A 26,210-nucleotide genomic window follows, 5' to 3' on the forward strand; every position below is an offset into this window, starting at 1 on the left:
GAAAGAAAGAAAGAAAGAAAGAAAGAAAGAAAGAAAGAAAGAAAGAAAATGAGAGAAAAAAGAGAGACGGAGAAAAGAGAGACGGAAACAAGAAAAAAGAGAGAGAGAAAAGAGTGATAAAGAGAAAAAAGATATGGGAAAAAGAAAAAACAAGAAAAAAGACAGAAGAGAAAAAGAGAGAGGGAAATAAGAAAACAGAAGGATAAAGGGGGATAAAATGAGAGAAAAAAGAGAGAGGGAGAAAAGAAAAAGAGAAAAGAGAGAGAGAAACAAGAAAAAAAGAGGGAGAGAAGAGTGAGAAAAAGAGAAAAGAGAGAGGGAGGAAAAGAGGACAAAAGAAAAAAGAGAAAAGAAAAAGAGAGAGAGAAAAGAGAGAGGGAAATAAGAAAACAGAAGGAGAAGAGAGAGAGAGAAAAGCGAGAGTCAAAAGAAAAAGAAACGAAGAAAGAGAGAGAGAAAAGAGAGAGGGAAACAAGAAAAAGAGAAAGAAAAAGGAAAAAGAGACAGAAAAGAGATAAAAAAGAAAACAGGGAGAGAAAAGTGAGAAAAAGAGAAAAAGAAAGGATCGGGCCCGCCGTGGTAGGCCTCATCCTTATTTTTAAACTTTCCATGGACCCCCTGCAGTACCGGCGAGGACCAGAGCTTGGGAACCGCTGTGCTGAGGGATCGTGAGGCGAGGGAGAACCAGGAGCCCAAGGGTGGAGGTGGACAGTGGTGCTGAGGGATCGTGAGGCGGAAGGAATCTCATAGGGTCCTGTCAGGGACCTGGGATTTCTCCTCCTCCGGGGGAAGCCGCGCACGGAATTTTCCACTCCATTTTGGCCAGTCACGTCTCTGACCCCCGGCTTTCCATCCTCCCCTCTCTCCTCTTGTCAGTGCTTGAAAAGGTCGCAGTGCTGGTGTTGCATTGATGTGGGCCGTGTCTCCTCTGAAGCACGTGCTCTGGGCTTCACGGTGAGGCCGTGGGGGCAGAGCTGGGTTATTCTTAGGGTTCTGTCTCACGCCGTGTGCTCGTGTGCACCCTGCAGACCACGCCCTGGGTGAGGTGAGACATTTGCTCTCTCGCCTGCTCAGACGCACGCCCGGGTTGCAGCCTCTGCTACCAATACATGGTGTCTGCAGACTCCACAAACAACACAGGCCTTGGGACGCAGAGAGAGATGTAAGAGGCAAGAGCAAGCGTGGGATAAACATGGCTCTTTCCATCGCTGCGTTGGTGGGTTTCCTCTTTCTGGAAGCGTTCCTTTCCCTAGGTAAGTAGAGTCACCTCACTCAGATATCCTTGGGCCTTTGGGGAGTTTGCTCAGGAGAAGAGCCAGGTGGAAACTGGGCATGGGGTGATTAAAATCGGAAAAGGGGGAGATGAAATAATAAAGATGAGCCCAAACGCCAACCCTAGATCTTGGAGGGGCTCAGAATCCAGACACAGCTGGCCCACCCGGCTGAGCCAAACCCCGAAATCGGAGCACCTCTGGATTTCTTCACGGCCTTCGAATCTGGCTTTGAGTTGAATTTTGTGGATGTGCTCGGGGCTCTGTTCCTTGCGCCTCAGTTTCCCTACTGCAAATCTTCCTCGGTGCTTTGAATGACAGAGAGTTGTTCTGCTTGGATTTTGTCTTTTTTAATGGAACCTGACATACAAAGAATGCTGAACCCAGAGCCCACGAAAACTCATGATACCTCTCCAATTTGATCTGAGGAAGTGGGTCTAGCCCACGAAAGCTCATCACTTAATAAACCATCTTTAAAGTGCTACATAGTCCTGTCGTTTGCTTCAGCAAGACCAGATTAACACGGCTACATCTCTGTTACTAATCTACATGTTTTGTTCGTCTTTAAAGTGCTATCAGACGATGTGTTGGTTTTTAAGTGTAGCCAAGAGATATTCACACACAAAAAGGACCTGGTTTTATGTAGCTTGGACCAAAAAAGTGAATAAAAAGGCCAGTGCGATGAAAAGAAGGCAAAGTTTTCTTCTGAACTGTGTTTAAATGAAAACATATATATAGCAATGAGCATATCATTATGCTTTTGTGTTCAAATATAAGTCAGCATTGCAATATAAACTGAGAAATTAACATGGAAAATAGATGGATGAAGTTGCTTTGCAATGGGAAAAAAAATCCCTTTTCTTATCCACAAAGAAAGGATTGAAGTGAATTAATTAGACCTTTTTTCCTGTCCTGTTTTTTTATGGGTTTGCTAGACTGTGATGAAATAATTATTTCTTGGCATTTGCAAAAAATACTGATGAGGGAACTTTATCTAAGTAACATTAAGTATTTGGGGCAGCTGGTTAAAAACTGGAAGGAAGTAGTTGTGTGCGCAGCTAGATTGTATTGCTAGCCAAAATATTTCAAAAAGACGATTTGCAAAATCCAGCATTGCCCGGAGAGGGATGAAAGTCTAAAGTCTATTGTCTACCCTGCGTTTCTCAACCATTTTTTTATTAACTTTATTATAAGCACCCTCAGTACCTAGTTTGCAGACACACCAAGTTTTTTTCTTCCTTTGCAACACATTTGTTTAAACAGCTTCATCGTAGCCAGACGGGCGATGAAATTGGTGGGTGTAAAAAGTCCAAAGATTCCCTACAAAGCAGGAGGGGTCCAGAGTTTGCTGAGATGCTGTTCACTCGGGTTTTTTTTTTCCTATAGGTTTTGGGGGGAACCGTCTGGAGATCTCAGTAGCGGAAGGCGAACCCGTCTTCTTTGAATGCCGCTTTAACGAATCCAGTTTTCAGACACACCAAGTTTTTTTCTTCCTTTGCAACACATTTGTTTAAACAGCTTCATCGTAGCCAGACGGGCGTTGACATTGGTGGGTGTAAAAAGTCCAAAGATTCCCTACAAAGCAGGAGGGGTCCAGAGTTTGCTGAGATGCTGTTCACTTGTTTTTTTCTCCTTTAGGTTTTCCGGGGAACCCTCTGGAGATCGCGGAAGGGGAACCCATCTCCTTTGAATGCCGCTTTAATGGATCGCCGGAGATGGCCAATCCATTCTACGAGATAATCTGGATGTATAATAATTCCCGTAATACGTCAGACAGGATCCTGCAATTTAGGATGACTCGTCCCAATACCAGCGCCCCTGTCTCGGTCGCTGCTGGACATTTTAGGGCCCGGTTAGAATTCGAGAAGAACATCAGCTCTCTCTCCATCCCTGCTGCGTCCATGAATGACAGTGGACTATATTATTGTGACGTGGTCATAGGGCCACCACCGGTCCATTCGAGAACGGACGGGATTCATCTGATTGTCGTCAAGGGTGAGTGTGTCTCCTTTCCTCTCCTGTGTCTTTCCCCTTTCGCTCAGTGGCTCCAACAACCGCACGAACGAAACCAACGGGGACTCAGCTCCTAGGAGCAGAGCTGGTGGAAGGTGGTGAGTTTTGGGCAGCTCGCGGCTTCTGCCCTGAGCACAGGGAGTTTGTTTCTAAAAAGAGGCCGGGGGATTAAGATAACCATTAAATTCAGGCCCATTAAAAGACCCCAAAAGCATTCCCAGACTGTCCCATTAAAAGAGAGAAAGCAAAGGGGGAAACCTATCCACTCCCCTGACAGTAAAGTGGTGTAGTGGGTTCTGGCATGGCCTAGTGGATAAGGTGCTCCCCTAGACAAGGACAGATTCATGGGTTCAAATCCTGTGTCCCCTGAAATGGGATAGGATAGGATGACTAAAAGCTGGGTAGCTCTGGGGCAGGAGGGATAAGGGGTGCCTTGATAGCAGCATCGTGAGGCTGGTTCCTGTGCCGACTAGGGCACTTGCTTGAGGAGCATAAGGTTGTGGGTTCCAATCCCATCTCCCCCAGGACAGCCAAAAACCAGGTGACCCCAAGGGCAAGAAATACAAAGGGCACCCAGATGGTGAGGTCCATGTTCCGAATAGAAAGAGGTAAATTGTGGTGGCCTCCGTAGACTTACATTGGACTGGTGCTGTTCAGCCGATCCATAAATGACCTATGAGGGAAAACTGAACATAAGAACAGCTACACTGGGTCAGACCAAAAGTCCATCTAACCCAGTATCCTGTCTGCTGACTGTGGCCAGCACCAGGTGCCCCAGAGAGGATGGACTGAAGACAATGATCAAGCAATTTGTCTCCAGCCTCTGACAAACAGAGGCCAGGGGGCACCATTTCTATCCCCTGGCTAATCGCCTTTTATGGACCTAACCTCCATGAAATTATCTAGCTTCTCTTTCAACTCTGTAATAGTCCTAGCCTTCACAGCCTCCTCCGGCGAGGAGTTCCACAGGTTAACTACACGCTGTGTGAAGAAGAACTTTCGCTTATTAGATCTAAACCTGCTCCCCATTCATTTCATTTGGTGTCCTCTCGTTCTTCTATTATGGGAACTAATAAATAACTTTTCTTTATCCGCCCTCTCCACACCACTCCTGATTTTATAGACCTCTATCCTATCCCCCCTCAGTCTCCTCTTTTCTAAACTGAAAAGTCCCCATCGCTTTAACCTCTCCTCATATGGGACCCGTTCCAACCCCCGAATCATTTTAGTTGCCCTTTTCTGAACCCTTTCCAAGGCCAAAATATCTTTTTGGAGGTGAGGAGACCACATCTGGACACAGTATTCAAGATGTGGGCGTACCATAGTTTTATACAGGGCAGTAAGACTGAAAGAATTGGGTTTGTTTAGTTTAGAAGGGATATCACAGTCCTGGAGGACTAGGCACTAAAATTCAGTATCGAACGCAAAACAAAAAATGCCCACCAGCTTCCCAACGAGCCATCCTAAACGCGCTGTTCCCGATCAAGAGAGAGATCTCGGAGTCGGTTACAGTACTGCAAATTCACTGGCACCCCGGAACTCCCTCTCCAACATCAGAGGAGTTAAAAACGATCTTCAGTCGCCCCCAGGACAAGCACGACGGATTATTCTAGCTGTCCTGAACGTGCATCAAAACAATCCCAGAAAGCTAGCGGTAGATAAAAGTGCTGTCAGTTTCATCCAGAAAGCAACAGTAAGACACAATGGCTGTGTCTAGACTGGCAAGTTTTTCTGCAAAATCATTTGATTTTGCGGAAAAACTTGCCAGCTGTCTACACTGGCCGCTTGAATTTCCGGAAAAGCACTGACGATCTCCTTTAAAATCATCAGCGCTTTCCCGGAAAAACTATGCTGCTCCCGTTCGGGCAAAAGTCTTTTTCCGAAAGACTTTTGCCCAAAAAGGCCAGTGTAGACAGCATAGTTCTGTTTTCCGCAAAAAAAGCCCCGATTACGAAAATGGCGATCGGGACTTTTTTGCGGAAAACTGCATCTAGATTGGCACGGATGCTTTTCCGCAAAAGTCCCTGCCAATCTAGACGCGCTTTTCCGAAAATGCTTTTAACGGAAACTTTTCCTTTAAAAGCATTTCCAGAAAATCAGGCCAGTCTAGACGTAGCCAATGTCTTCAATCTGGGACATTAGTGAAGATTGCAGGTCGGTGATTGCATTGATTTTAAAATGCTGTCATTCATGATGATGAAATTATAGAATCACAGTATCATAGAACTGGAAGGGACCTTGACTGGTTGACTCATCCAGACCTCTGCAACACTGGCAGGACTAAAATATTGGGTAGACCATAGAATCATAGAATCATAGGACTGGAAGGGACCTCAAGAGGTCATCGAGTCCAGCCCCCCGCCCTCAAGGCAGGACCAAGCTCCGTCTACACCATCCCTGACAGATGTCTATCTAACCTGTTCTTAAATATCTCCAGAGAGGGAGATTCCACCACCTCCCTTGGCAATTTATTCCAATATTTGACCACCCTGACAGTTAGGAATTTTTTCCTAATGTCCAATCTAAATCTCCCCTGCTGCACTTTAAGCCCATTACTCCTTGTCCTGTCCTCAGAAACCAAGAGGAACAAATTTTCTCCTTCCTCCTTGTGACACCCTTTTAGATATTTGAAAACCGCTCTCATGTCCCCCCTTAATCTTCTTTTTTCCAAACTAAACAAGCCCAGTTCATGAAGCCTGGCTTCATAGGTCATGTTCTCTAGACCTTTCATCATTCTTGTCGCTCTTCTCTGGACCCTTTCCAATTTCTCCACATCTTTCTTGAAATGGGGCGCCCAGAACTGGACCCAGTACTCCAGCTGAGGCCTAACTAGTGCAGAGTAGAGCGGCAGAATGACTTCACGAGTTTTGCTTACAACACACCTGTTGATACAACCTAGAATCATATTTGCTTTTTTTGCAACAGCATCACACTGTTGACTCATATTCAACTTGTGGTCCACTATGACCCCTAGATCCCTTTCCGCCATGCTCCTTCCTAGACAGTCGCTTCCCATCTTGTATGTATGGAACTGATTGTTCCTTCCTAAGTGGAGCACTTTGCATTTCTCTTTATTAAACCTCATCCTGTTTACCTCTGACCATTTCTCTAACTTGCTAAGGTCATTTTGAATTATGTCCCTATCCTCCAAAGAAGTCGCAACCCCACCCAGTTTGGTATCATCTGCAAACTTAATAAGCATACTCTCTATCCCAATATCTACATCATTGATGAAGATATTGAACAGTACGGGTCCCAAAACAGACCCTTGCGGAACTCCACTTGTTATCCCTTTCCAGCAGGATTTAGCACCGTTAACAACCACTCTCTGACTACGGTTATCCAGCCAATTATGCACCCACCTTATCGTGGCCCTATCTAAGTTATATTTGCCTAGTTTATCAATAAGAATATCATGCGAGACCGTATCAAATGCCTTACTAAAGTCTAGGTATACCATCCCTGGCAGGTCTCTGTCTAACCTGCTCTTAAAAATCTTCAGTGAGGGAGATTCTACAACCTCCCTCGGCAATTCATCACCCTGAGACAATCTCAGACCATTTTCTGATAGTTCATTGGTTTGACGCAGAATACATAGCTATTTTATAGTGTCAGATGGTTCTATAATAACCTCTGTAGTTGAGAATTAGGGAAAAATAGTTTGCAGTTTTTTTATGAAAAAAAATTCACATATGTTCATAGCTTCCTGTACATATTTTCTGCAAAAGAATGAGCAAATATTGTCCAAAAAGGCAAATTTGCCATATTTTATAGCAATCGTAGACTTTCTAGTAGATACTCTCTATCCCTAAGGCAAACATTATATTATAAATATTGGTAATATTTATACTATACTTATAATATATAATATAATTATCATATCAATTTTGGTAATATTATACTATAAATTCCAGTAATTGTATTACTGGAATTTAATTATTTGCCTCTCCTGTCCCGGGATATAGAAATGTACTGTGTTCAAAACAGTACTGCTAATTAGCAGGGCTAAACCTATCTATATTTATGGACTATTGTCATGATAAAAAAATTATTTGTAAAAATATTCCCGATCTATGTTATTTATAATTGTATCTTAGACTATTTTAGTGGGCATTATACCTTAGAATTCAAATAAAATGTAGCTCACACTTATGGAACATAAAAGTGGTGCTTAATATAACTTTATGAATCTAAAAACAAATCGTTAACAGTAATGTGTTGATTCTCCTAATGTTGGATTGGTGTGTTTTTATAACTGAAACAAGATCGCATTTTCAGGAATCTAATTTGTACGATCTAAGAATCCAGGCTGGGTATAGCATCATTAACAAATATATTTCATATAGATTAGATTTTAAATAAAATACAGTGTTTCTTGGGCATGGCATTTTGTCAATTGTTTCAGAAATATGATCATTTTTTTTACATCCCAGAAAGAGCCATCAGTATTATGAACTGAGTTTATTTATTCTTTAATGTTTTCCCTGGTATTCAAAGGGATCATTAATCTAATCCAGGGGTTCCCAACCTGGGGTACGCATCCCCCCCAGGAGGTACGAGAAGCTTGTCAAGGGAGTATGGGGAATATTTGGTAAATAACTCGATTATCCTAATTGAAATATTCCAAAAGTCGGAGTGTTAGTGAAAAAAGTTGTGGATTCTAGAGTCTAGAATTTATTTCCGTTCATATTGAATAGGGGGTACAGGAAGGTTTACTAAAAGCCAAGGGGATACAGGGTCCAAAAAATGTTTCGGCGCTTCGGGGAGTAGCCAAGTTAGTTTGTTAGGGTACGTCTACATATGCATCCCTAGTTCGAAGTAGAGAGTAAGTGTAGATGTCCCCTTAGGCTGTGTCTAGACTGGCAAGTTTTTCCGCAAAATCATCTGATTTTGCGGAAAAACTTGCCAGCTGTCTACACTGGCCGCTTGAATTTCCGGAAAAGCACTGACGATCTCATGAAAGATTGTCAGTGCTTTTCCGAAAATACTACGCTGCTCCCGTTCGGGCAAAAGTCTTTGCAGTCAGTGTAGACAGCACAGTACTGTTTTCCGCAAAAAAGCCCCGATCGCGAAAATGGCGATCGGGGCTTTTTTGCGGAAAAGCGCGTCTAGATTGGCCATGGAGCGATTTTTCCAAAAATGCTTTTAACGGAAAACTTTTCCGTTAAAAGCATTTCCGGAAAATCATGCCAGTGTAGACGCACAGAAAAAACCCACAAATGGTCTGGTAGCACTTTATAGACTAACGAAACATGTAGATGGGATCATGAGCTTTCGTGGGCACAACCCACTTCTTAGTTACTCTTTAAAGTGCTACCCGGCTATTGTTTTTTAAATTGATTCTGTACCGAGTAACTCGGCTACCCCCTGAAGCTTTTGACTTCAATGGGGTTTGGGTCAGGCACCATCTGGATGAATAACGCAAGAAGAATTTGGCCCTCTCTGTTAATTCTCCCCCCGTTGTTAGTCAAACGAATTAGCCCGAGAAACCTAACGTCTGCCTTCTACATTATAGAGTTATTGACACTGCATTTCTCTCGGCCTTGGGAGTGATCAGCCCAGAAGTGTAACTTTTTCCCCCACCAATAAAACGAATTGTCTAATTAGACTAATTGTCGTGAGTTCATGGGTAAGGTATCAGGATTGTGAGGCCCGATTGCAGAATTCAGATTCCTTGCACAAAGGGATTGGTTGTTTTTCTTACACATTAGCCCAGGCATGGCTCACCGAGCCGATGGGAGCCTGCTGAGGTCAAAAAGCCTTCTTAAAGGGCCAGTCTTGTTTTGTTTTTTTTTGCTCTATAACTTTTTGCGCTGGATCCAGCTGGATCTTCATCTGGAACAGGTTGGCCACCCCTGGATTAGCCAAACCTTTGCTCTTTACCCTCTGTGGCTATATTAGAATCATAGAATACTAGGACTGGAAGGGACCTCGAGAGGTCATCGAGTCCGGTCCCCCTGCCTTCATGGGGCAGCTGTGTGTGTTTAAAGTCCAGAAACTTAGCTGTGGGGACTGTGGTGGTTCTCACACTGTTCGGGGTGTGTCACAATAGCTCATGGCCACAGAGGCCTTCGTTTGGGCAAATTCCCCAGGCTGGTGGTGCCTTCTAAAATTTGGTTTCCCCAAGCGAGGCAGAAAGGTGAACTCCTGGGTCCTTGTAACAGCCTTCCCTGGAGTCCCATTAGATTCTCTGGTCTATCTGACCACAGGCAAGCTGTACTCTACGGTTACTGACACCCACAAGCATAGCTTGATAACTCTTCGGCTGTGTGCGGTCTCCGAATGCGCACGCTCTTTCCGAACACCGTGCAGGCTTTACACAGGTAGCCAGTGCTGCAAACTTCTAAGAACCCCCAAGGACCACAAATCAGGCACGGTGCAAAGGCGCTAGAACCAGGTTTATCGTCACACGACTTACGGTTTCTAGCACCTTGCGTGTCTAAGCCAGACGTCAACAGTTCACACGAGTACATACAAGATGGGAAGCGACTGTCTCAAGATGGGAAGCGACTGTCTAGGAAGGAGCATGGCGGAAAGGGATCTAGGGGTCAGAGTGGACCACAAGTTGAATATGAGTCAACAGTGTGATGCTGTTGCAAAACAAGCAAATATGATTCTAGGTTGTATCAACAGGTGTGTTGTAAGCAAAACTCGTGAAGTCATTCTGCCGCTCTACTCTGCACTAGTTAGGCCTCAGCTGGAGTACTGGGTCCAGTTCTGGGTGCCACATTTCAAGAAAGAGGTGGAGAAATTGGAAAGGGTCCAGAGAAGAGCGACAAGAATGATTAAAGGTCTAGAGAACATGACCTATGAAGCCAGGCTTCATGAACTGGGCTTGTTTAGTTTGGAAAAAAGAAGATTAAGGGGGGACATGAGAGCGGTTTTCAAATATCTAAAAGGGTGTCACAAGGAGGAAGGAGAAAATTTGTTCCTCTTGGTTACTGAGGACAGGACAAGGAGTAATGGGCTTAAAGTGCAGCAGGGGAGGTTTAGATTGGACATTAGGAAAAAATTCCTAACTGTCAGGGTGGTCAAATATTGGAATAAATTGCCAAGGGAGGTGGTGGAATCTCCCTCTCTGGAGATATTTAAGAACAGGTTAGATAGACATCTGTCAGGGATGGTGTAGACAGAGCATGGTCCTGCCTTGAGGGCAGAGGGGCTGGATTTGATGACCTCTCGAGGTCCCTTCCAGTCCTATTATTCTATGATTCATGTCTCAAGGTGCCACCCTTAAACATACTAGGTTGACACCCTCTGATGTACCTGGATACCTCTCATTACCTTGTACGTGGTGGCTTCAATCAGAACATAATGATCTTCCTGACCTTGTGCTATTGAATATGGAGATAAACCGACCTCATAGAGCTGGAAGGGACCTTGAGTCCAGTCCCCTGCCCTCCATACCAGATTTGCCCCAGTTCCCTGAATGGCCCCCTCAAGGATTGAACTCACAACCCTAGGTTTAGCAGGCCAATGCTCAAACCACTGAGCTATACCTCCCCGATAAAGCTAGCTTTCTGGCTGCGTCTAGACTGGCAAGTTTTTCCGCAAACGCAGCTGCTTTTGCGGAAAAGCTTGCCAGCTGTCTACACTGGCCGCTTGAATTTCCGCGAGAACACTGACGATCTCATGTAAGATCGTCAGTGTTCTTGCGGAAATACGATGCTGCTCCCGTTCGGGCAAAAGCCCTCTTGCGCAAAAGCGAGCCACCAGGTCTGTCCTCAGACCGAACCTCTGTGCTCCGCCCCACATGCTGTAAACAGAGGTAACCACAGGAAGGACGGCAAAGATGATGGTTCGGCCCGGTAAAAACAAGGCGCGTGATCCGTTTCTTGCTAAACGGCCATTCTTGAGTAGGAAAGGGAGCAGGCGCAAAAAGAGGCCACGTCAGTGATTCCCAACCTGTGGGCCGTGGTGAGTGGTCCACGACGGTACTGCAAAGGGTCCGGGGGAAGTTTAAAATAAGGATCGGGTGCCTTTCTTTTTCTCTCTTTCTTCCCCTCTCTTTTCCTCTCTTTCCTTGCTCTTTGTTCTTGTTTCCTCTCTCTTTTCTCTCTTCTTTCTTTTCTCTCTCTCTCATTTTTCTCTTTTCTCACTTTTTTCTTTTTTCCTCTTATTTTCCCCTTCTCTCTTTTTTCTGTTTCTCTCTTCTCTCTCTCTCCCTTTTTGACACTTTTTTCTTGTTTCCCTCGCTTTTCTCTTTTTCTCCTTTCTCTCTTTTTTCTTTCTCTGTCTTTTTCGTCTTTCCTCTTTTCCCTCTCTCTTTTTTCTCTTTCTCTCTCTTTTCTTGCTCTCTTTTTCTCTTTTTCTGTCACTTTTTTCTTGTTTCCCTCTCTTTTCTCTCTTTTTTCTCTTCTCTTATTGCTATTTTTTCTTTGTTCCTCTTTTTTTCCCTCTCTCTTTTTTCTTTTTTCCTTTTTCTCTCTCTCTTTTTCCTTGTTTCCCTCTCTTTTTCTTTCTCTCTCTTGTCCTCTTTTTCTGTCTCTTTTTTCTTGTTGCCCTCTCTTTTCTCTCTTTTTCTTTTCTCTCTTTGCTATTTTTTCTTTGTTCCTCTTTTTTCCCTCTCTCTTTTTTCTTTCTCTCTTTTCTCTTTCTTTTTCTCTTTTTTTGACTCTCTTTTCTTGTTTCCATCTATTTTTTCTTTTTTCTTTTCTTGTTCTCTTTTTCTCTTTTCTTTTTCTTTCTGTCTTTTTTCCTCTTTTTTTCCACACCCCTCTTTTTTCTTTCTTTCTTTCTCTTTTCTCTCTTTTTTCCTCTTAGTTTCCCCTTCACTTTTTTCTCTTTCTCTCTCTTTTTCTCGCTCTCTTCTTCTGTCTCTTTTTTCTTGTTTCCCTCTCTTGTCTCTCTTTTTTCTTTTTTCCTCTTATTCCCCCCTCTCTTTTTTCTCTTTCTCTCTCTTTTCTCTCTCTTTTTCTTTGTTTCCCTCTCTCTTTTCTCTTTTCTCTTTTTGCTATTTATCTTTGTTCCTCTTTTTTTCCTTTCTTTTTTCTCTTTCTCTCTTTTCTCTCTCTCTTTTTCTCCTTTTTGACTCTTTTTTCTTGTTTCCCTCTCTTGTCTCTTTTCTCTCTCTCTCTTTTCTCTTTTTTCCTTTTTTCCCCCCTCTCTTTTTTCTCTTTCTCTCTCTTTTCCCTTCTTTCCATCTCTCTTTTCTCCTTTCTTTTTGCTATTTATCTTTGTTCCTCTTTTTTTCCTCTCTTTTTTCTCTTTCTCTTTTCTCTCTCTCTTTTTCTCCTTTTTGACTCTTTTTTCTTGTTTCCCTCTCTTGTCTCTTTTCTCTCTCTCTCTTTCTCCTTTTTGACTCTTTTTTCTTGTTTCCCTCTCTTGTCTCTTTTCTCTCTCTCTTTTCTCTTTTTTCCTTTTTCCCCCTCTCTCTTTTTCTCTTTCTCTCTCTCTTTTTCCTTGTTTCCCTCTCTCTTTTTGCTATTTATCTTTGTTCCTTTTTTTCCTCTCTTTTTTCTCTTTCTCTCTCTTTTCTCTCTCTCTTTTTCTTCTTTTTTGACTCTTTTTTCTTGTTTCCCTCTTGTGTCTCTCTTTTTTCTTTTCTCTCTCTCTTTTCTCTCTCTTTCTTTTTCTCTCTTTTTCCCTCTCTCTTTTTTCTCTTTCTCTCTCTTTTCCCTTCTTTCCCTCTCTCTTTTCTCTTTTCTTTCTTTTTGCTATTTATCTTTGTTCCTTTTTTTCCAATCTTTTTTCTCTTTCTCTCTCCCTTTTCTCTCTCTCTTTTTCTCCTTTTTTGACTCTTTTTTCTTGTTTCCCTCTCTTGTCTCTTTTCTCTCTCTCTCGTTTCTCCTTTTTTCCTCCTCTCTCTTTTTTCTCTTTCTCTCTCTTTTTCCTTGTTTCCCTCTCTCTTTTCTCTCTTTTTGCTATTTATCTTTGTTCCTCTTTTTCTCTCTATCTTTGACTCTTTTTTCTTGTTTCCCTCTCTTGTCTCTTTTCTCTCTCTCTCTTTTCTCTTTTTTCCTTTTTCCCCCTCTCTCTTTTTTCTCTTTCTCTCTCTTTTTCCTTGTTTCCCTCTCTCTTTTCTCTTTTTTCTCTTTCTCTCTCTCTTTTTCCTTGTTTCCCTCTCTCTTTTCTCTTTTTTCTTTTCTCTCTCTCTTTTTTCATGCTTTCTCTCTCTTCTTTTTTCTTCCTCTCTTTTTTCTCTTTCTCTCTCTTTTTTCCTCTTCCCCCCCCCTCTCTTTTTTTCTTTTTTTCTCCCGCAGTGAGGGGTGGTCCATGAAATTTTCATAGCTTGAAAAGGGGTCCGTATGCTGGAGAAGGTTGGGATCCACAGCCCTCCACGTTAGTAAGGAAACAGACGGGAGACCCATGCCCCCACATACTGCCTCGCCAGCGCATTTCGTCCCACCCGGAAACGCATCTCAACATTTCACACAGGGTCCGGGAGCTGCAAGCGCTCGACACCTCTGAGGCTCCAGCTTGCCACTTGCAGCATTGCTCAGCACGCGCGGCTGCAAAGCGCAACTCTTTGAAGTGCAGTGAGATTAGGCTTTGACAAGTCCGGAGATCGCTATCAAGCAAAAGCGCGGGGGATCAATCAACGGAAAACATTCAAGTAGCTGCCAAACCACAAGCGTGTTTGCACAGGCCCCGACCTACATGCCTCGGTTGCAAGGGCTGCTTACGGCAAGCGAAATGATTTTTGAGTGGCTGCGTGGTAGTGCTAGTGCCTGTGATATGGGGCTACAGCGTGTCAGCAGTGTTGTAACATGTGGTAGCGACTAACAAAGGCTGTCCCGAGACAATCCAGATTGGGTGCGTCGCAGAACAGTGCAATGGGCAAGAGATGAAGTTACGAAGGCAGCCGGCTGAACTGGGATTGGTCCTGCCTTGGAGAGGGGGCTGGACTTGATGACCTCCTGAGGTCTCTTCCAGCTCAAGGATTCTATGAGGAGGTGATTCACAGCTGACAATGCTGGGCAATTCTTCTTCATTCCGTCAACCTGTGGAACTCCTCGCCGGAGGAGGTTGTGAAAGCTAGGGTTGAAAAGTGGAGGTTAAGTCCATTCCTGGCTATTATGATGTCGTGCAGGGGTTCCCAACCTGGGGTCCACGTACCCCCAGGGGGTACGAGACGCTTGTCAAGGAAGTGCGGGGGATATTTGGTAAATAACTCGATTCTCCTAATTGAAATATTCCCAAAGTAGTAGTGGTCATGAAAAAAGTTGTGGATTCTAGAGTCTAGAATTTATGTCCTTTCATATTGAATAGGGGGTAGGGGGAAAGTTTACTAAAAGCCAAGGAGGTATGGGGACCGAAAAAAGTTGGGAACCCCGATGTAGTGGGTAGGCCATACACTCTGGGCCGCCACTGGTTGCTGTGTTTACGCTGGGGGTGATCCCTACAAGCCGGTATCTGTAGCACTGCCCCGATTTTCTTTTCCCCATTTTTTGCTCAACCCTAATCAGGAGGTGCTCCGCTAAATTGTTTGTTTGTGGATGTGTTTGTGCAAAATAAAGTCAGACTTCACCATCACCAAGCTTGTGCCCGGGGACTTCCCTCGGCGTGGGTGACACCATCAGCCCCTTTTCTCCTCAGGTTCCGGGTCCCTCAGACTCTGCCCGTGTCAGCAGGGCCGGAGGGATCCAACTGAGGCCTGGGGCTGTCGCTAGGCAGGCAAAGATGCTGTTGTTGCTAGGGGGCACACCTGGGTACCAAAGGCTCCTAGGCTGATCTCAGGCACCACAGATGCTGGAAGCAGGGCAGAGCTGATCCAGAGTCAGGATGGCTGCCGGGGGTCAAATAGGCAAAGACCCAATGTATCCGACCGGTTGAAGGCAGGGAGGGAACAAAGGAAGGGAGGTTTCCGGGGGGAGGGGCAGTGGCTAGCTGGGAACCATGAAGGAAACAGCCTAAGCAGAAGGCTGATGGTCTAGGAAGGGGGATCCCCAATTCATCGTCACAGCTATTAGCCAGGATGGGTACGGAATGATGTCTCTAGCGCAGTGTTTCTTAAACTTTTTAAGAACAAGGAACACCCAACTTTTTTTTTTAGGAAGAACACCAAGGATTTTTTTGTTGAGGGAAAAAATAAAGGTCAGGGGAGAGTTATTGAGCCAAAAAAAAAAAAAAAGTCGCCTGTCCCTTTAAGGGCGGCCATTTTGAACTCTGTTCTCCGCGGCACACCTCCAACTGCCTCGCGCCGCAGAGCACAATTTAAGAAACACGGCTCTAACCCTTGTTGTCAGAGGGTGGAGATGGAGGGCAGGGGAGAGATGGATTGATCGTTCGCTGTTCGGTTCACTCCTTCTGGTGCTGGCCACAGTCGGCAGACGGGATAATGGACTGGATGGACCTTTGGTCTGACCCAGTCCGGCCGTTCTTATGTTCTAATTATACAGAGAGTGAAGATCACATTGTCCTGAAGTTAGGACTCCCTGGCTGTGTCTACACTGGGCCACTTATTCCGGAAAAGCAGCCGCTTTTCCAAAATAAGCTGCCAGCTGTCTACACTGGCCCTTGAATTTCCGGAAAAGCAGTGACGATTTACTGTAAGAAATCAGCTGCTTTTCCGGAAAAACTATGCTGCTCCTGATCGGGCAAAAGTCCTTTTTCCGAAAAACTGTTCCAGAATAGGGCCAGTGTAGACAGCCCAGTAGTCTTTTCCAGAAAAAAGCCCCGATCGCGAAAATGACAATCGGGGCTTTTTTCCGGAAAAGCGCGTCTACATTGGCCACAGACACTTTTCCGGAAAAAGGGCTTTTCCGGAAAAGCAGCCTGCCAGTGTAGATGCTCTTTTTCCGGAAATACTTATAACGGAAAACTGTTCCGTTTTAGGCATTTCCGGAAATTCATGCCAGTGTAGACACAGCGCCTCTGTTCAGTCTTAGAACACGCCAAAAGAGGTTAAGCATCCCGTTCGAGAACAGTTTAAACGCTGCGTTTGTGCGGGTTTGTCTTATGCCTCCTTGAACATGTGCCAAGAAGGACTCTTGTAATGGGCTTTTAGCTTGGGTTTTAGCGTTGAAATAGCAGGAATGTTAAGTACAGGCTGACTGAGAGACCTGCCATGCATACTAGAGGGCTCTGTCTACACTGGCCACTTACTCCGGAAAATCAGCCGCTTAAAACTGTTCCGTTTTAAGCATTTCCGGAAAAGGGTGCCAGTGTAGACGTAACCGAGCAGTCTTTCTACTCTATTTAGGGTCTCATACGACAGTATCTGAGCACCTTGCTCACCCTTAACGGAAGGAGTCATCTCACTCACAGATGAGAAAACGGGAAAAATTCCGTTTTCTTTCCCGTTGTTTTGACTTTTCACAAATTTTCTTTGTTCTTCTTCATAGCCACGGAGAATGTTCAGCTGATCTCCTGGCTGGCCGGCGGCTTCTTTCTGGCGTTCCTCCTGGCTTTGGGCGTGTGTTTTACACGTAAGTAGCGGCTGGTAAAGAAGTACCAGCAAGTTCCTGTGTCTCTCTTTAAACAAGAAGTCCTGGGGGACCTTATAGATGGATGGATTTATTGGAGCATAAGCTTTCGTGGGCAAAGACCCACTTCATCAGATGCATGTGGTTGAAATTCCAGAGGCTGGTGTACCTCAACATATATGGGAGGAATAGCTCAGTAGTTTGAGCATTGGCCTGCTAAACCCAGGGTTACAAGTTTGATCCTTGAGATGGCCATCTAGGGTGAATTTGTCAAAGACGGTATTTAGTCCTGCTGTGAAGGCAGGGGACTGGACTCCATAACCTTCCAAGTCTATGAAGTAGGTACATCTCCCTATATTATGAGCAGAAAGGAGTGTACCAATCAAGACGAAGGCCAGAGATAACGAAGTCAGGATATAACCCACTTCTAGCAGTGGATAGGGAGGTGTGAACACCACGGGCATGTCTAAACTACCCCCCTCTTTTGAAAGAGGGATGTAAATTAGGCAGACCAAAATTGCAAATGAAGCGAGCATTTGAATGTCCCACGCTTCATTTGCATAACGGTGCCCACGCATTCTTTTGAAGACGGGTATTGCAAAAGTGAAACCGCCATCTAGACGCGTTTTTTTCAGGGGGGAAAAAAAACCTTTTCCGAAAGAACCGTAATGCCTGAAAAAATGAGGTTTACCGATTCTTTCGAAAAAGGGTTGGGTTTTTTTCGCAAGACGGCAGTTTCGCTTTCGAGAGCCCCTTTTTTGAAAGCCCGCGCGGCCGCCATTATGCAAATGAAGCGCAGGACATTCCAATCCCAGCTTCATTTGCAATTTCAATCTGCCCGATTTACATCCCTCTTTCGAAAGAGGGGGGTAGTTTAGACATGCCCGTGGTGTTCACACCTCCCTATCCGCTGCTAGAAGTGGGCCATAGCCTGACCTTGTTATCTCTGGCCTTCCTCTTGATTGGTACTCCTTTTTGTCTAGGCATAGTTCAAGAGAGGAGAAACTTCCTTTGTAGTTGGTTAGCCATTCACAGTCTTTGATCAATCCTAAATTGATAGTGTCCAATTTGCAGATGAACTGTAGCTCTGCAGCAGGCATGTCCAAAGTCCGGCCCACGGGCCAATTGCGGCCCGTGTTCCGGTTTAATACGGCCCCACAGGTAATTTGTCAATATCTATCTTTAATGGCCCCCAACGAATCCATATGTATTGAGATGAATACATTGTAAAATCTCAGTTCATGTCAGTTGGTCTAAATCAGTTATAAATATATTTGGACACAACATGTATATTTGGTATTATGTTCCTGTTCATATTTTTTGAACTTAAAAGTTGACAGACAACCTTTATGACCAATAATATGTAATGTACTTTACAATGTTCCTGACATATATTTCAGCTTCCTGGATTTTTTTTTTCATCTGGCCTTCAGATATGAAAGGCAGAGTGGTTTAACACCTGTTTAGATTTGTCGTCCATGTGACGCAATGAAAAGTATGCCGTTTGCAATAAACGTTGCATAAAATAGTTCATTTGCATTTAATTTGAATGGTTCAAAGAATGTCAGGCAAAATGGTCGGCCCTCACGCATGTTCACGTCATCAAATCTGGCCCTCTTCGAAAAAAGTTTGGACACCCCTGCTCTCCAGTCTCTCTTTGCAGCCTGGTTTTGAAGTTTTTCTGTTGCAGGATGGCTCCTTTTGAATCTGCCACTGTGTCCGGGGAGACTGAAGCGTTTTTTTATGTTACCATTCCTGGTTTGTGTCTATTTATTCGTTTACGTAGGGGCTGTCCAGTTTGGCCCGTGTATATGGCAGAGGGGCCCTGCTGGCTCCTGATGGCGTATATGACGTCGCTAGATGTGCAGGTGAATGAGATTGTGTGGCTGATGTGGTTAGATCCTGTGATGGTGTCGCTTTGTGGCGCTCTTTGCACGTTATCTTACACATTGCAAGGCAGACTTCTACAGAGATTTTAACAACCTGCACCCCACCATCAATCGCAGCCTACATCAGGAGTGGCAACCCTTTTAACAAAGAGAGCCAAAACAGCGGCGGAAAACATGTGAAGAGCCACACCAGAAAAAGAAAACAGCTCCCCAGAACAGAATTGTCGAGCACAACCAAAAAAAAAAAAAAAAGGAGGCTGGCCCTTTAAGACAGCCGCCATCTTGGGCATCATTTTTAAAACCCTGCAGCTCCAACCCGGTAAGCAGAGGGAAGCCGGAGGTGGGGGGGGGGAGGAGCCAGTGGGGGCCATTTGGGGGGCACAGGAGTGGCTTTGCTGCACTTTTGGGGGACCACGGCTAGCCTAGACCATCTGACATGAGAGATCCATTTCCTGGACCCCACAGTACAAATCACCGATGACGAAATCAATACAACTCTCTACAGGAAGCCCACAGGCTGCTACACTTACCTACATGCCTCCAGCCCCCATCCAGGACACACCATACGATCCATCGTCTACAGTCAAGCCCTTCGACACAACCGCATCTGCTCCAGTCCCACTAACAGAGACCAAAAACATCACGATCTCTACCAAGCATTCGTAAAACTCAATTACCCACCGGGGGAAGTGAAAAAACAGATGGAAAGGGCCAGATGAATACCCAGAAACCAGCTACTCTTAGATAGGCCCAAGAAAATCAACACTTATCAGCATCTACAGCGGCCAACTCAACCCTTTCCAACGCATTATCAATAACCCACAACCTATACTGGAACAGGATGCTACACTCCGAGGCTGTGTCTAGACTGCATCCCTTTTCCATAAAAGGGATGCAAATTAGACACATCGCAATTGCAAACGAAGCGGGGATTTAAATCCCCCCACCCGCTTCATTTGCATAAACATGGCTGCCGCTTTTTTCCGGCTTGGCGCTTTGCCGGAAGAAAGCGCCAGTCTAGACGGGGATCTTTCGGAAAATAAAGCCTTTTCCGAAAGATCCCTTCTTCCTTTTTTTAAGACCTGTACTCTCTTAGGGTACGTCTAGACTCCAGGGTTTTGTCGACAGAAGGTTTGTCGACAGATACTGTCGACAAAGCTTCTGTCGACAAAGAGCGTCTAGACTACATTCAGTTCTGTTGACAAAGCAAGCTGCTTTGTCGACAAAACCCTGTAGTCTAGACACAACCTTACATGCAACAACACCTTCTGTCGACAGAACTCTGTCGACAGAAGGCGTCATGCCTCGTAAAATGAGGTTTACCGGCGTCGACAAAACTTCTGAGTTCTGTCGACGTTATGTCGACAGAACTCGGCGGTAGTGTAGACGCAGGTTTAGTTTTATCGACAAAAGTCCACTTTTGTCGACAAAACCCTGTAGTCTAGACACACCCTTATAGACAACCACCTAACCTCAGGAAGATGCTCACACCACGTTAAAACGAACCCTGGAACTTTCCCTTGCAACAAACCCCGTTTCTAGCTTTGTCCACATATTTACTCCGGAGACACCATCCCTGGACCTAACGACGTCAGTTACACGATCCGGGGCTCATAGTTCTGTACGTCCAGTAACGTGATCTATGCCATCATGTGCCTGCCAGCAATGCCCCTCTGTGACGTATATTGGACAAACTGATCAGTGACTTCGTCGAGAATCAACGTTCGCAGAGCAGACGTCAGAGATCTCCACACACACAAACCTATCAGCCGGAATTTCAATCCGACTGGCCGTTCCCTTAAAGAGCTGACATCGTGCGTCTTACAACAAAGAGTCTTTACCACCAGATTACAGAGAGAGACCTCAGAACTTGTATTGATGCTAACAGTCGACACATTACAAATGGGCCTTAATGGAGACGATAATTACCTTCAATATAACAAAGACAGCCTCCCCATCTTTTAGTGATCGAAATGTAGCCGTGTTAGTCTGGTGTAGCTGAAACAAAAAACAGGACTATGTAGCACTTAAAAATATCAAGAATGACATTTTTAACTTAGGGTGTGTCTAGACTACAGGGTTTTGTCGACAAAAGTGGACTTTTGTCGTCAAAACGATACCTGCGTCTACACTGCCGCTGAGTTCTGTCGACATAACGTGGCCAGAACTCAGCAGTTTTGTCGACGGCTGCAAACCTCATTCTACGAGGAATAACGCCTTTTCTCGACAGAGTTCTGTCGACAGCAGGCGTTATTGCGTCTACACCGTCCTTTGCGTCTACACTGTCATGTCAACAAAGCGGCTTGCTTTGTCTACAGAACTGGATGTCGTCTAGACGCTCTGTCGACAGAAGCTTTGTCGACAGTATCTGTTGACAAAATTTCTGTCGACAAAAGCCTGTAGTCTAGACGTACCCTTAGAGAGTCTCATCTCAAGACAAACATCCACACCGACTAACACCTTGCAAGACTTTTGTACCACCAGACAAGAAATCTACTATACACACTTCTATTCCCTACAACAAAAAAAAGACAATAAACTTTCTAAATTGCTCCATGCCACAGGCTACAATAGCAACTACCTCAACCCACCGAATAATATTGTTAACCTCTCCCCATCTTTCGATATTCGTACTGACCTCAAATTAGCCACTTAATTGCCTCTTAGGCTTCGTCTAGACTGCAAACCTCTTTCGAAAGATACTTTCGACAAAAGCCTCTTTCGAAAAAGAGCGTCCGGACTGCAACCAGTACTTTCGCAAAAGCAAGCCGCTTTTTCGAGAGCGCGCACCCGGGCAGTCGGGATGCTCGCCTTCGAAAAAGCAGTTTGCATCTCACCGCGCCTTTTTTCGAAAGAGCGCGTTTGAAAAAAGGCGCTCTCCCTCGTAACACGAGGTTTTCCGCGATCGAAAAAACCTGCTGCGTTCTTTCGATTGACTTTCGAAAGAACGCGGCAGCAGTGTAGACGCAGGGGAAGTTTTTTTTAAAAAAAGGCCACTTTTTTTCGAAAAAAACAACCTGTAGTCTAGATACACCCTTACGGTAAGCAATTTCTTCCTTTCTTGTCACTCTCCCTCGCCTCCTCCTTCCATTCTATGTAGCTGAATTGTCAGTTTGTCATTTTTTTAACCTTCCTTCATCGTATCCCTGTTATAAAATGGTCATGCCTGTTCTCTTTCAGAATATGATCTGAAGAAGTGGGTTCGCGCCTCAAAAGCTCATCAGCTCATAAACTAGTCTGTTAGTTTTTAAAACGCTACGGCTGTGTCTACATTGGCACCCTTTTCCGGAAAAGGGATGCTAATGAGACACTTCGGAATTGCAAATTCCGCGGGGATTTAAATATCTCCCGCGGCATTTGCATGAACATGGCTGCCGCTTTTTTCCAGCTTGGGGTTTTGCTATTTCCTACTTGAAAGTAGGAATAAGAAATCTTCCGGAAAAGGGTTTATTTTCCGCCAGATCGCGTCTAGACTGGCGCTTTTCTCCGGCAAAACCCCGAGCCAGAAAAAAGCGGCAGCCGTGTTCATGCAAATGCCGCGGGGGATATTTAAATCCCCACGGAATTTGCAATTCTGAAGTGTCTCATTAGCATCCCTTTTCCGGAATGTAGACACAGCCTACATGATTGCTTTTTGGCTTTACCAATATCAGACTCACACAGCTACCTCTCTGGGACTATTGCAAGAAGAGTTGGTTTTGAGCATCCCAGGCGGCTGTCATGGTCCCAGGAATCTCAGCAAACCTTCAGCGGCATGACCGGTTCTGGGTGTCTTTTTCGAAATTAACACGCAACTGCCTGCTTTCTCTGTCCGCTCTTGACAAGTCTGTAACGTTCTTCAAGTTTAAAGCAAGGGCAGAAAGGACCCTAGGTTTAGCAGGCCAATGCTCAAACCACTGAGCTATCCCTCCCACTAGGACAGCATTTCTTAAACTTTTCAAGACCAGGGAACACCAAACAATAATTCTTTTATGAGGAACACCAAGAATTTTTTGGTGAGCAAAAAAAAAAAAAAAAATGCCTGCCCCTTTAAGGGTGGCCATTTTGAACTCTGTTGTTCTCCGTGGCACAGTGGTGTCCCGTGGAATACAATTTAAGAAACACTGGATTAAGACTTTTCAGCTTGGGAAACAGGAGACTAACGGGGGCTAGAGGTCTATAAAATCATGAGTGGGGTAGAGAAAATGAATAAGGAAAAGTGATTGACTTGGTCCCATCATATAAGAACTCCGGGCCACCAAATGAAATGAATAAGAAGCAGGTTTAAAACAAACAAGTTGGGATTGGTCCTGCTTTGGGCAGGGGGCTGGACTTGATGAGGTCTCTTCTCCTGAGGTCTCTTCCAGCTCCATGATTCTATGAAATAAAAGGATGATGTTCTTCTTCATACAGCGCACAGTCAACCTGTGGAACTCCTCGCCTAAGGAGGTTGTGAAGTCTAGGACTATAACAGGGTTGAAAAGAGAACTAGATACATTCCCGGAGGTTAGGGCCATTCATGGCTGTTAGCCAGGATGGGTAAGGACTGGTGTCCCTAGCCTCTGTCAGATGGATGGCAGGAGAGAGATCGCTTGATCGTTATCTGTTCGGTTCACTCCCTCTGGGACACCTGGCATTGGCCGCTGTTGGCAGACAGGCTACCGGGCTGGATGGATCTTTGCTCTGACCCAGTATGGCCGTTCTTATGGATCAGTCAACATTCGGACCCCCTGCCTGACTGAGAGCCCACTGAAGTCAAAGCGAAATCCCCCAACTCGGGGGTTCCCAATTAGGCCTTTTAGGGGTAAAATAAATGAACAGCATGAAAAACCTGACAATGCCAGAAGCCAGCCTGTCCCTGGAGACGAATGGTTCCCAAACCTTTCAGCATCACGCCCCCTTTTTGATTTTTGAGAAACCCTCATACTTCCTCCCCTCCCGCAAAAAAATAGCAGCAAAACTTGTTGAGCAAAAAAAAAAAAAAAAAAAATTGCCCTTTTAACAGCAGAGCAGGCATTTCCCTTTTAAGGTGGCCATATTGAAGTCTGCCCCAGCCAGCTGCACGTGTTCTGGCGGATGCCTGAGCGGACGGACAAACCAGGCTCTTTCTTGAGGGGAACTGATGGGGGGGGGGACTGGGTCACCGTGCGCACCCCCTGGAATTTCTTCGCACACACCAGCTACGTCTACACTAGCACGATTTTCCGGAAATGCTTTTAACGGAAAAGTTTTCCGTTAAAAGCATTTTCGGAAAAGCACGGCTAGATTGTCAGGAATTTTCGCGATCGGGGCTTTTTTGCGGAAAACAGAACTATGCTGTCTACACTGGCTCTTCCGGGCAAAAGTCTTTCGGAAAAAGACTTTTGCCCGAACGGGAGCAGCATAGTTTTTCCGGAAAAACACTGATGATTTTACATGAGATCGTCAGTGCTTTTCCGGAAATTCAAGCGGCCAGTGTAGAAGCTGGCAAGTTTTTCCGGAAAAGCAGATGATTTTCCGGAAAAACTTGCCAATGTAGACACAGCCACCCAGTTTGGGAACCCATGCTGGAGACCCTAAAATTCTGTCTTCCCTGTGACGCCTGCCTTCACTAGTGCCATACTATGCACGTGTCCTCTGTGTTTTGCATTAGTGAAGCGCCGAAGCAAGGCCCAGAAGCCAGAAGTTTCCTTGGAACTATATGAACTCGTTTCCAGCCCCCCGGTCCTTGCCCAGGGAGACACCTCTCCGCAGCCCAACGGCCATGAAACGATCTATTCCAAACTGCAGTGGAGCAAGTACAGCGTAAGTGCCGAGCGCTGTAAGTGCTCAGTCGTTAATCCCAGCCTTGCAGGGTCACGTGGAGAACAGACGGGAGGACTGACTTGTTGCACTTCTGTAGCACAGAGTCTTTTTAAAGTGCTTTTCAAAGCTCACTGAATAGCTGGCTATTCCTGTCTGTGGTTACAGATGGGTAAACTGAGGCACGGGCTGCTTTGTTGCAGGTCCCAGCGTGAAACTCACCCGCCCGTGCAGAGGACTTGTGCAAAGCCCTTTTACTAAGGGGGCGGTTGCCTAGTCCTAGGTGCGAGGAGACAGGTCTCTGAACTGGGCATATTTATGGAGAGCAGGGGTAGTTGAGGCAGGTTTGCGGACATGAGTCTGGGATTCCCTGCAGCTGGCGTGACGGCTGTTACTGCAGTTCCGACGCTGGCAGAGCAGCGGCGGATGTCGGGCAGCCCAGCGTAGAGGTAGCCGGTTTCAAACAAAGCAAAGGAAGTTTTTCTTCACGCAGCGCACGACCAACCTGTGGAACTCCTTGCTGCAGGATTTTAACAGGGTTCCAAAAAAGAACTCGATACATTCATGGTGGAACGGTCCATCATTGCTTATGAGCCAGGATGGGTGGGAATGATGTCCCTAGCCTCTGTGTGTCAGGCTGAGAATTGGTGGCAGCAGTGGGATCACTTGATGATTCCCTGTTCTGTTCCCTCCCTCTGGGGCACCTGGCATTGGCCACTGTGGGACGACTAGATGGACCATTGGTCTGACCCAGTGAGGCCATTCTTATGTTCTTATCTCAGCTGTCTCACCTGTTTCATTTCTGCCTCCTCCGCCCTTCAAGCTTGGTGAATGTCTGTTTCCTGCGCTGATACGGTGTAACCCAGGCGGTTCTGCTTGTTCTCAGATGGCGTCCTCCCCTGAGACGAGCGCGCGCTCCGGCGAGCCCGAGACGAGGAACCAACCGTGCGCGGGGACCGGTAACCCAACGCCAGATGCTGTCTACGCAGTACTCCAGGCACGGTGAATGGGTTCTCCTCCGTCTCCCGTTCCACCGACCTCTGCCATCGTCCTTTCGGCCTCCCTCCACGGGAATGTCCCGGCCCCGAGTCAGCAAAGGCCGGGCACCGACCGCACCTGCTTCTCCCACGTCCAGACGCCCCACCTTGCTCTGCTACAGGGTTACACCCCAGTGCTCCCAGCTGGCTGAGGCTGGGAGAGACACAAAAACGCACAGGACCGCAGGCCGCCGCTGTATTCACCTGCATGGCTACAGGCAGGAGCAAGCGTAGCTCCCATTGGCTGTGAGCGGACATCCCCGGCCAACAGGAGTGGCAGGATGGGACGTGGGCCGGGAACAGCCATCCCCAGCCAATGGGAGCTCTGCTCGGCCATCCCTGCAGACCAGGATCAGAGGGGTCGCCGTGTGAGTCGGAATCTACAGAAACAACGAGAAATCCCGTGGCACCTTATAGATGAGCAGTTACTGGCGCATCCGCTTTCGTGGGCAAAGACGTGACGCATCTGACGAAGTGGGTGTTTGCCCACGAAAGGGGATGCGCCACAAATCTGCTGGACTATACAGCGGTTCCCGAACTGTGGTCCACAGACCTCTGGTGGTCCGTGACGTCCGTGGAAAGTTTTAAACAGAGTGTTTCTCTTTTTCTCTCGTTTTTCTCTTTTTTCCTCTTCCCTCCCCCCTCTTTTTTCTTTTTTTTATTTCTCTCTTTTCTCTTGTTTCCCTCTCTTGTATCTCTTTTTTCTTTCTCTTTTTCTCTTTCTCTTTTTTTCCTTTTTCCCTCTCTCTTTTTTCTTGTTTCCCTCTCTTTTATCTCTTTTTTCTTTTCTCTCTCTCTTTTCCTCTTTCTCTTTTTCTCTCTCTCTTTTTTCCTTTTTCCCTCTCTCTTTTTTCTTGTTTCCCTCTCTTTTAT

General features: G+C 45.6%; 1 protein-coding gene across 1 annotated transcript; it reads left to right on the forward strand.

The window, feature by feature from the left end:
- Positions 1-388: 388 nt before the first annotated feature.
- LOC142818439 (uncharacterized) lies at positions 389-26,210 on the forward strand. The gene is made up of 5 exons (XM_075897858.2): positions 389-1,253; positions 2,910-3,266; positions 16,571-16,654; positions 24,152-24,303; positions 25,187-26,210. Exons 1-5 carry the CDS (start codon positions 1,193-1,195, stop codon positions 25,304-25,306), a joined length of 774 nt encoding a protein of 257 aa, XP_075753973.2. The 5' UTR covers positions 389-1,192; the 3' UTR covers positions 25,307-26,210.

This window comes from Pelodiscus sinensis, chromosome Z (assembly GCF_052426305.1).
Source record: "Pelodiscus sinensis isolate ZL-2025 chromosome Z, ASM5242630v1, whole genome shotgun sequence".
Taxonomy (NCBI): Eukaryota; Metazoa; Chordata; order Testudines; family Trionychidae; genus Pelodiscus; species Pelodiscus sinensis.

Excerpts from the sequence above, each read along its gene's own strand:
- LOC142818439 (XM_075897858.2), top strand. The coding sequence starts at position 1,193 with ATGGCTCTTTCCATCGCTGCGTTGGTGGGTTTCCTCTTTCTGGAAGCG. Across the intron at positions 1,254-2,909 it reads GGAAGCGTTCCTTTCCCTAG|GTTTTCCGGGGAACCCTCTG; the intron begins GTAAGTAGAGTC and ends TTTCTCCTTTAG. Across the intron at positions 3,267-16,570 it reads TCATCTGATTGTCGTCAAGG|CCACGGAGAATGTTCAGCTG; the intron begins GTGAGTGTGTCT and ends TCTTCTTCATAG.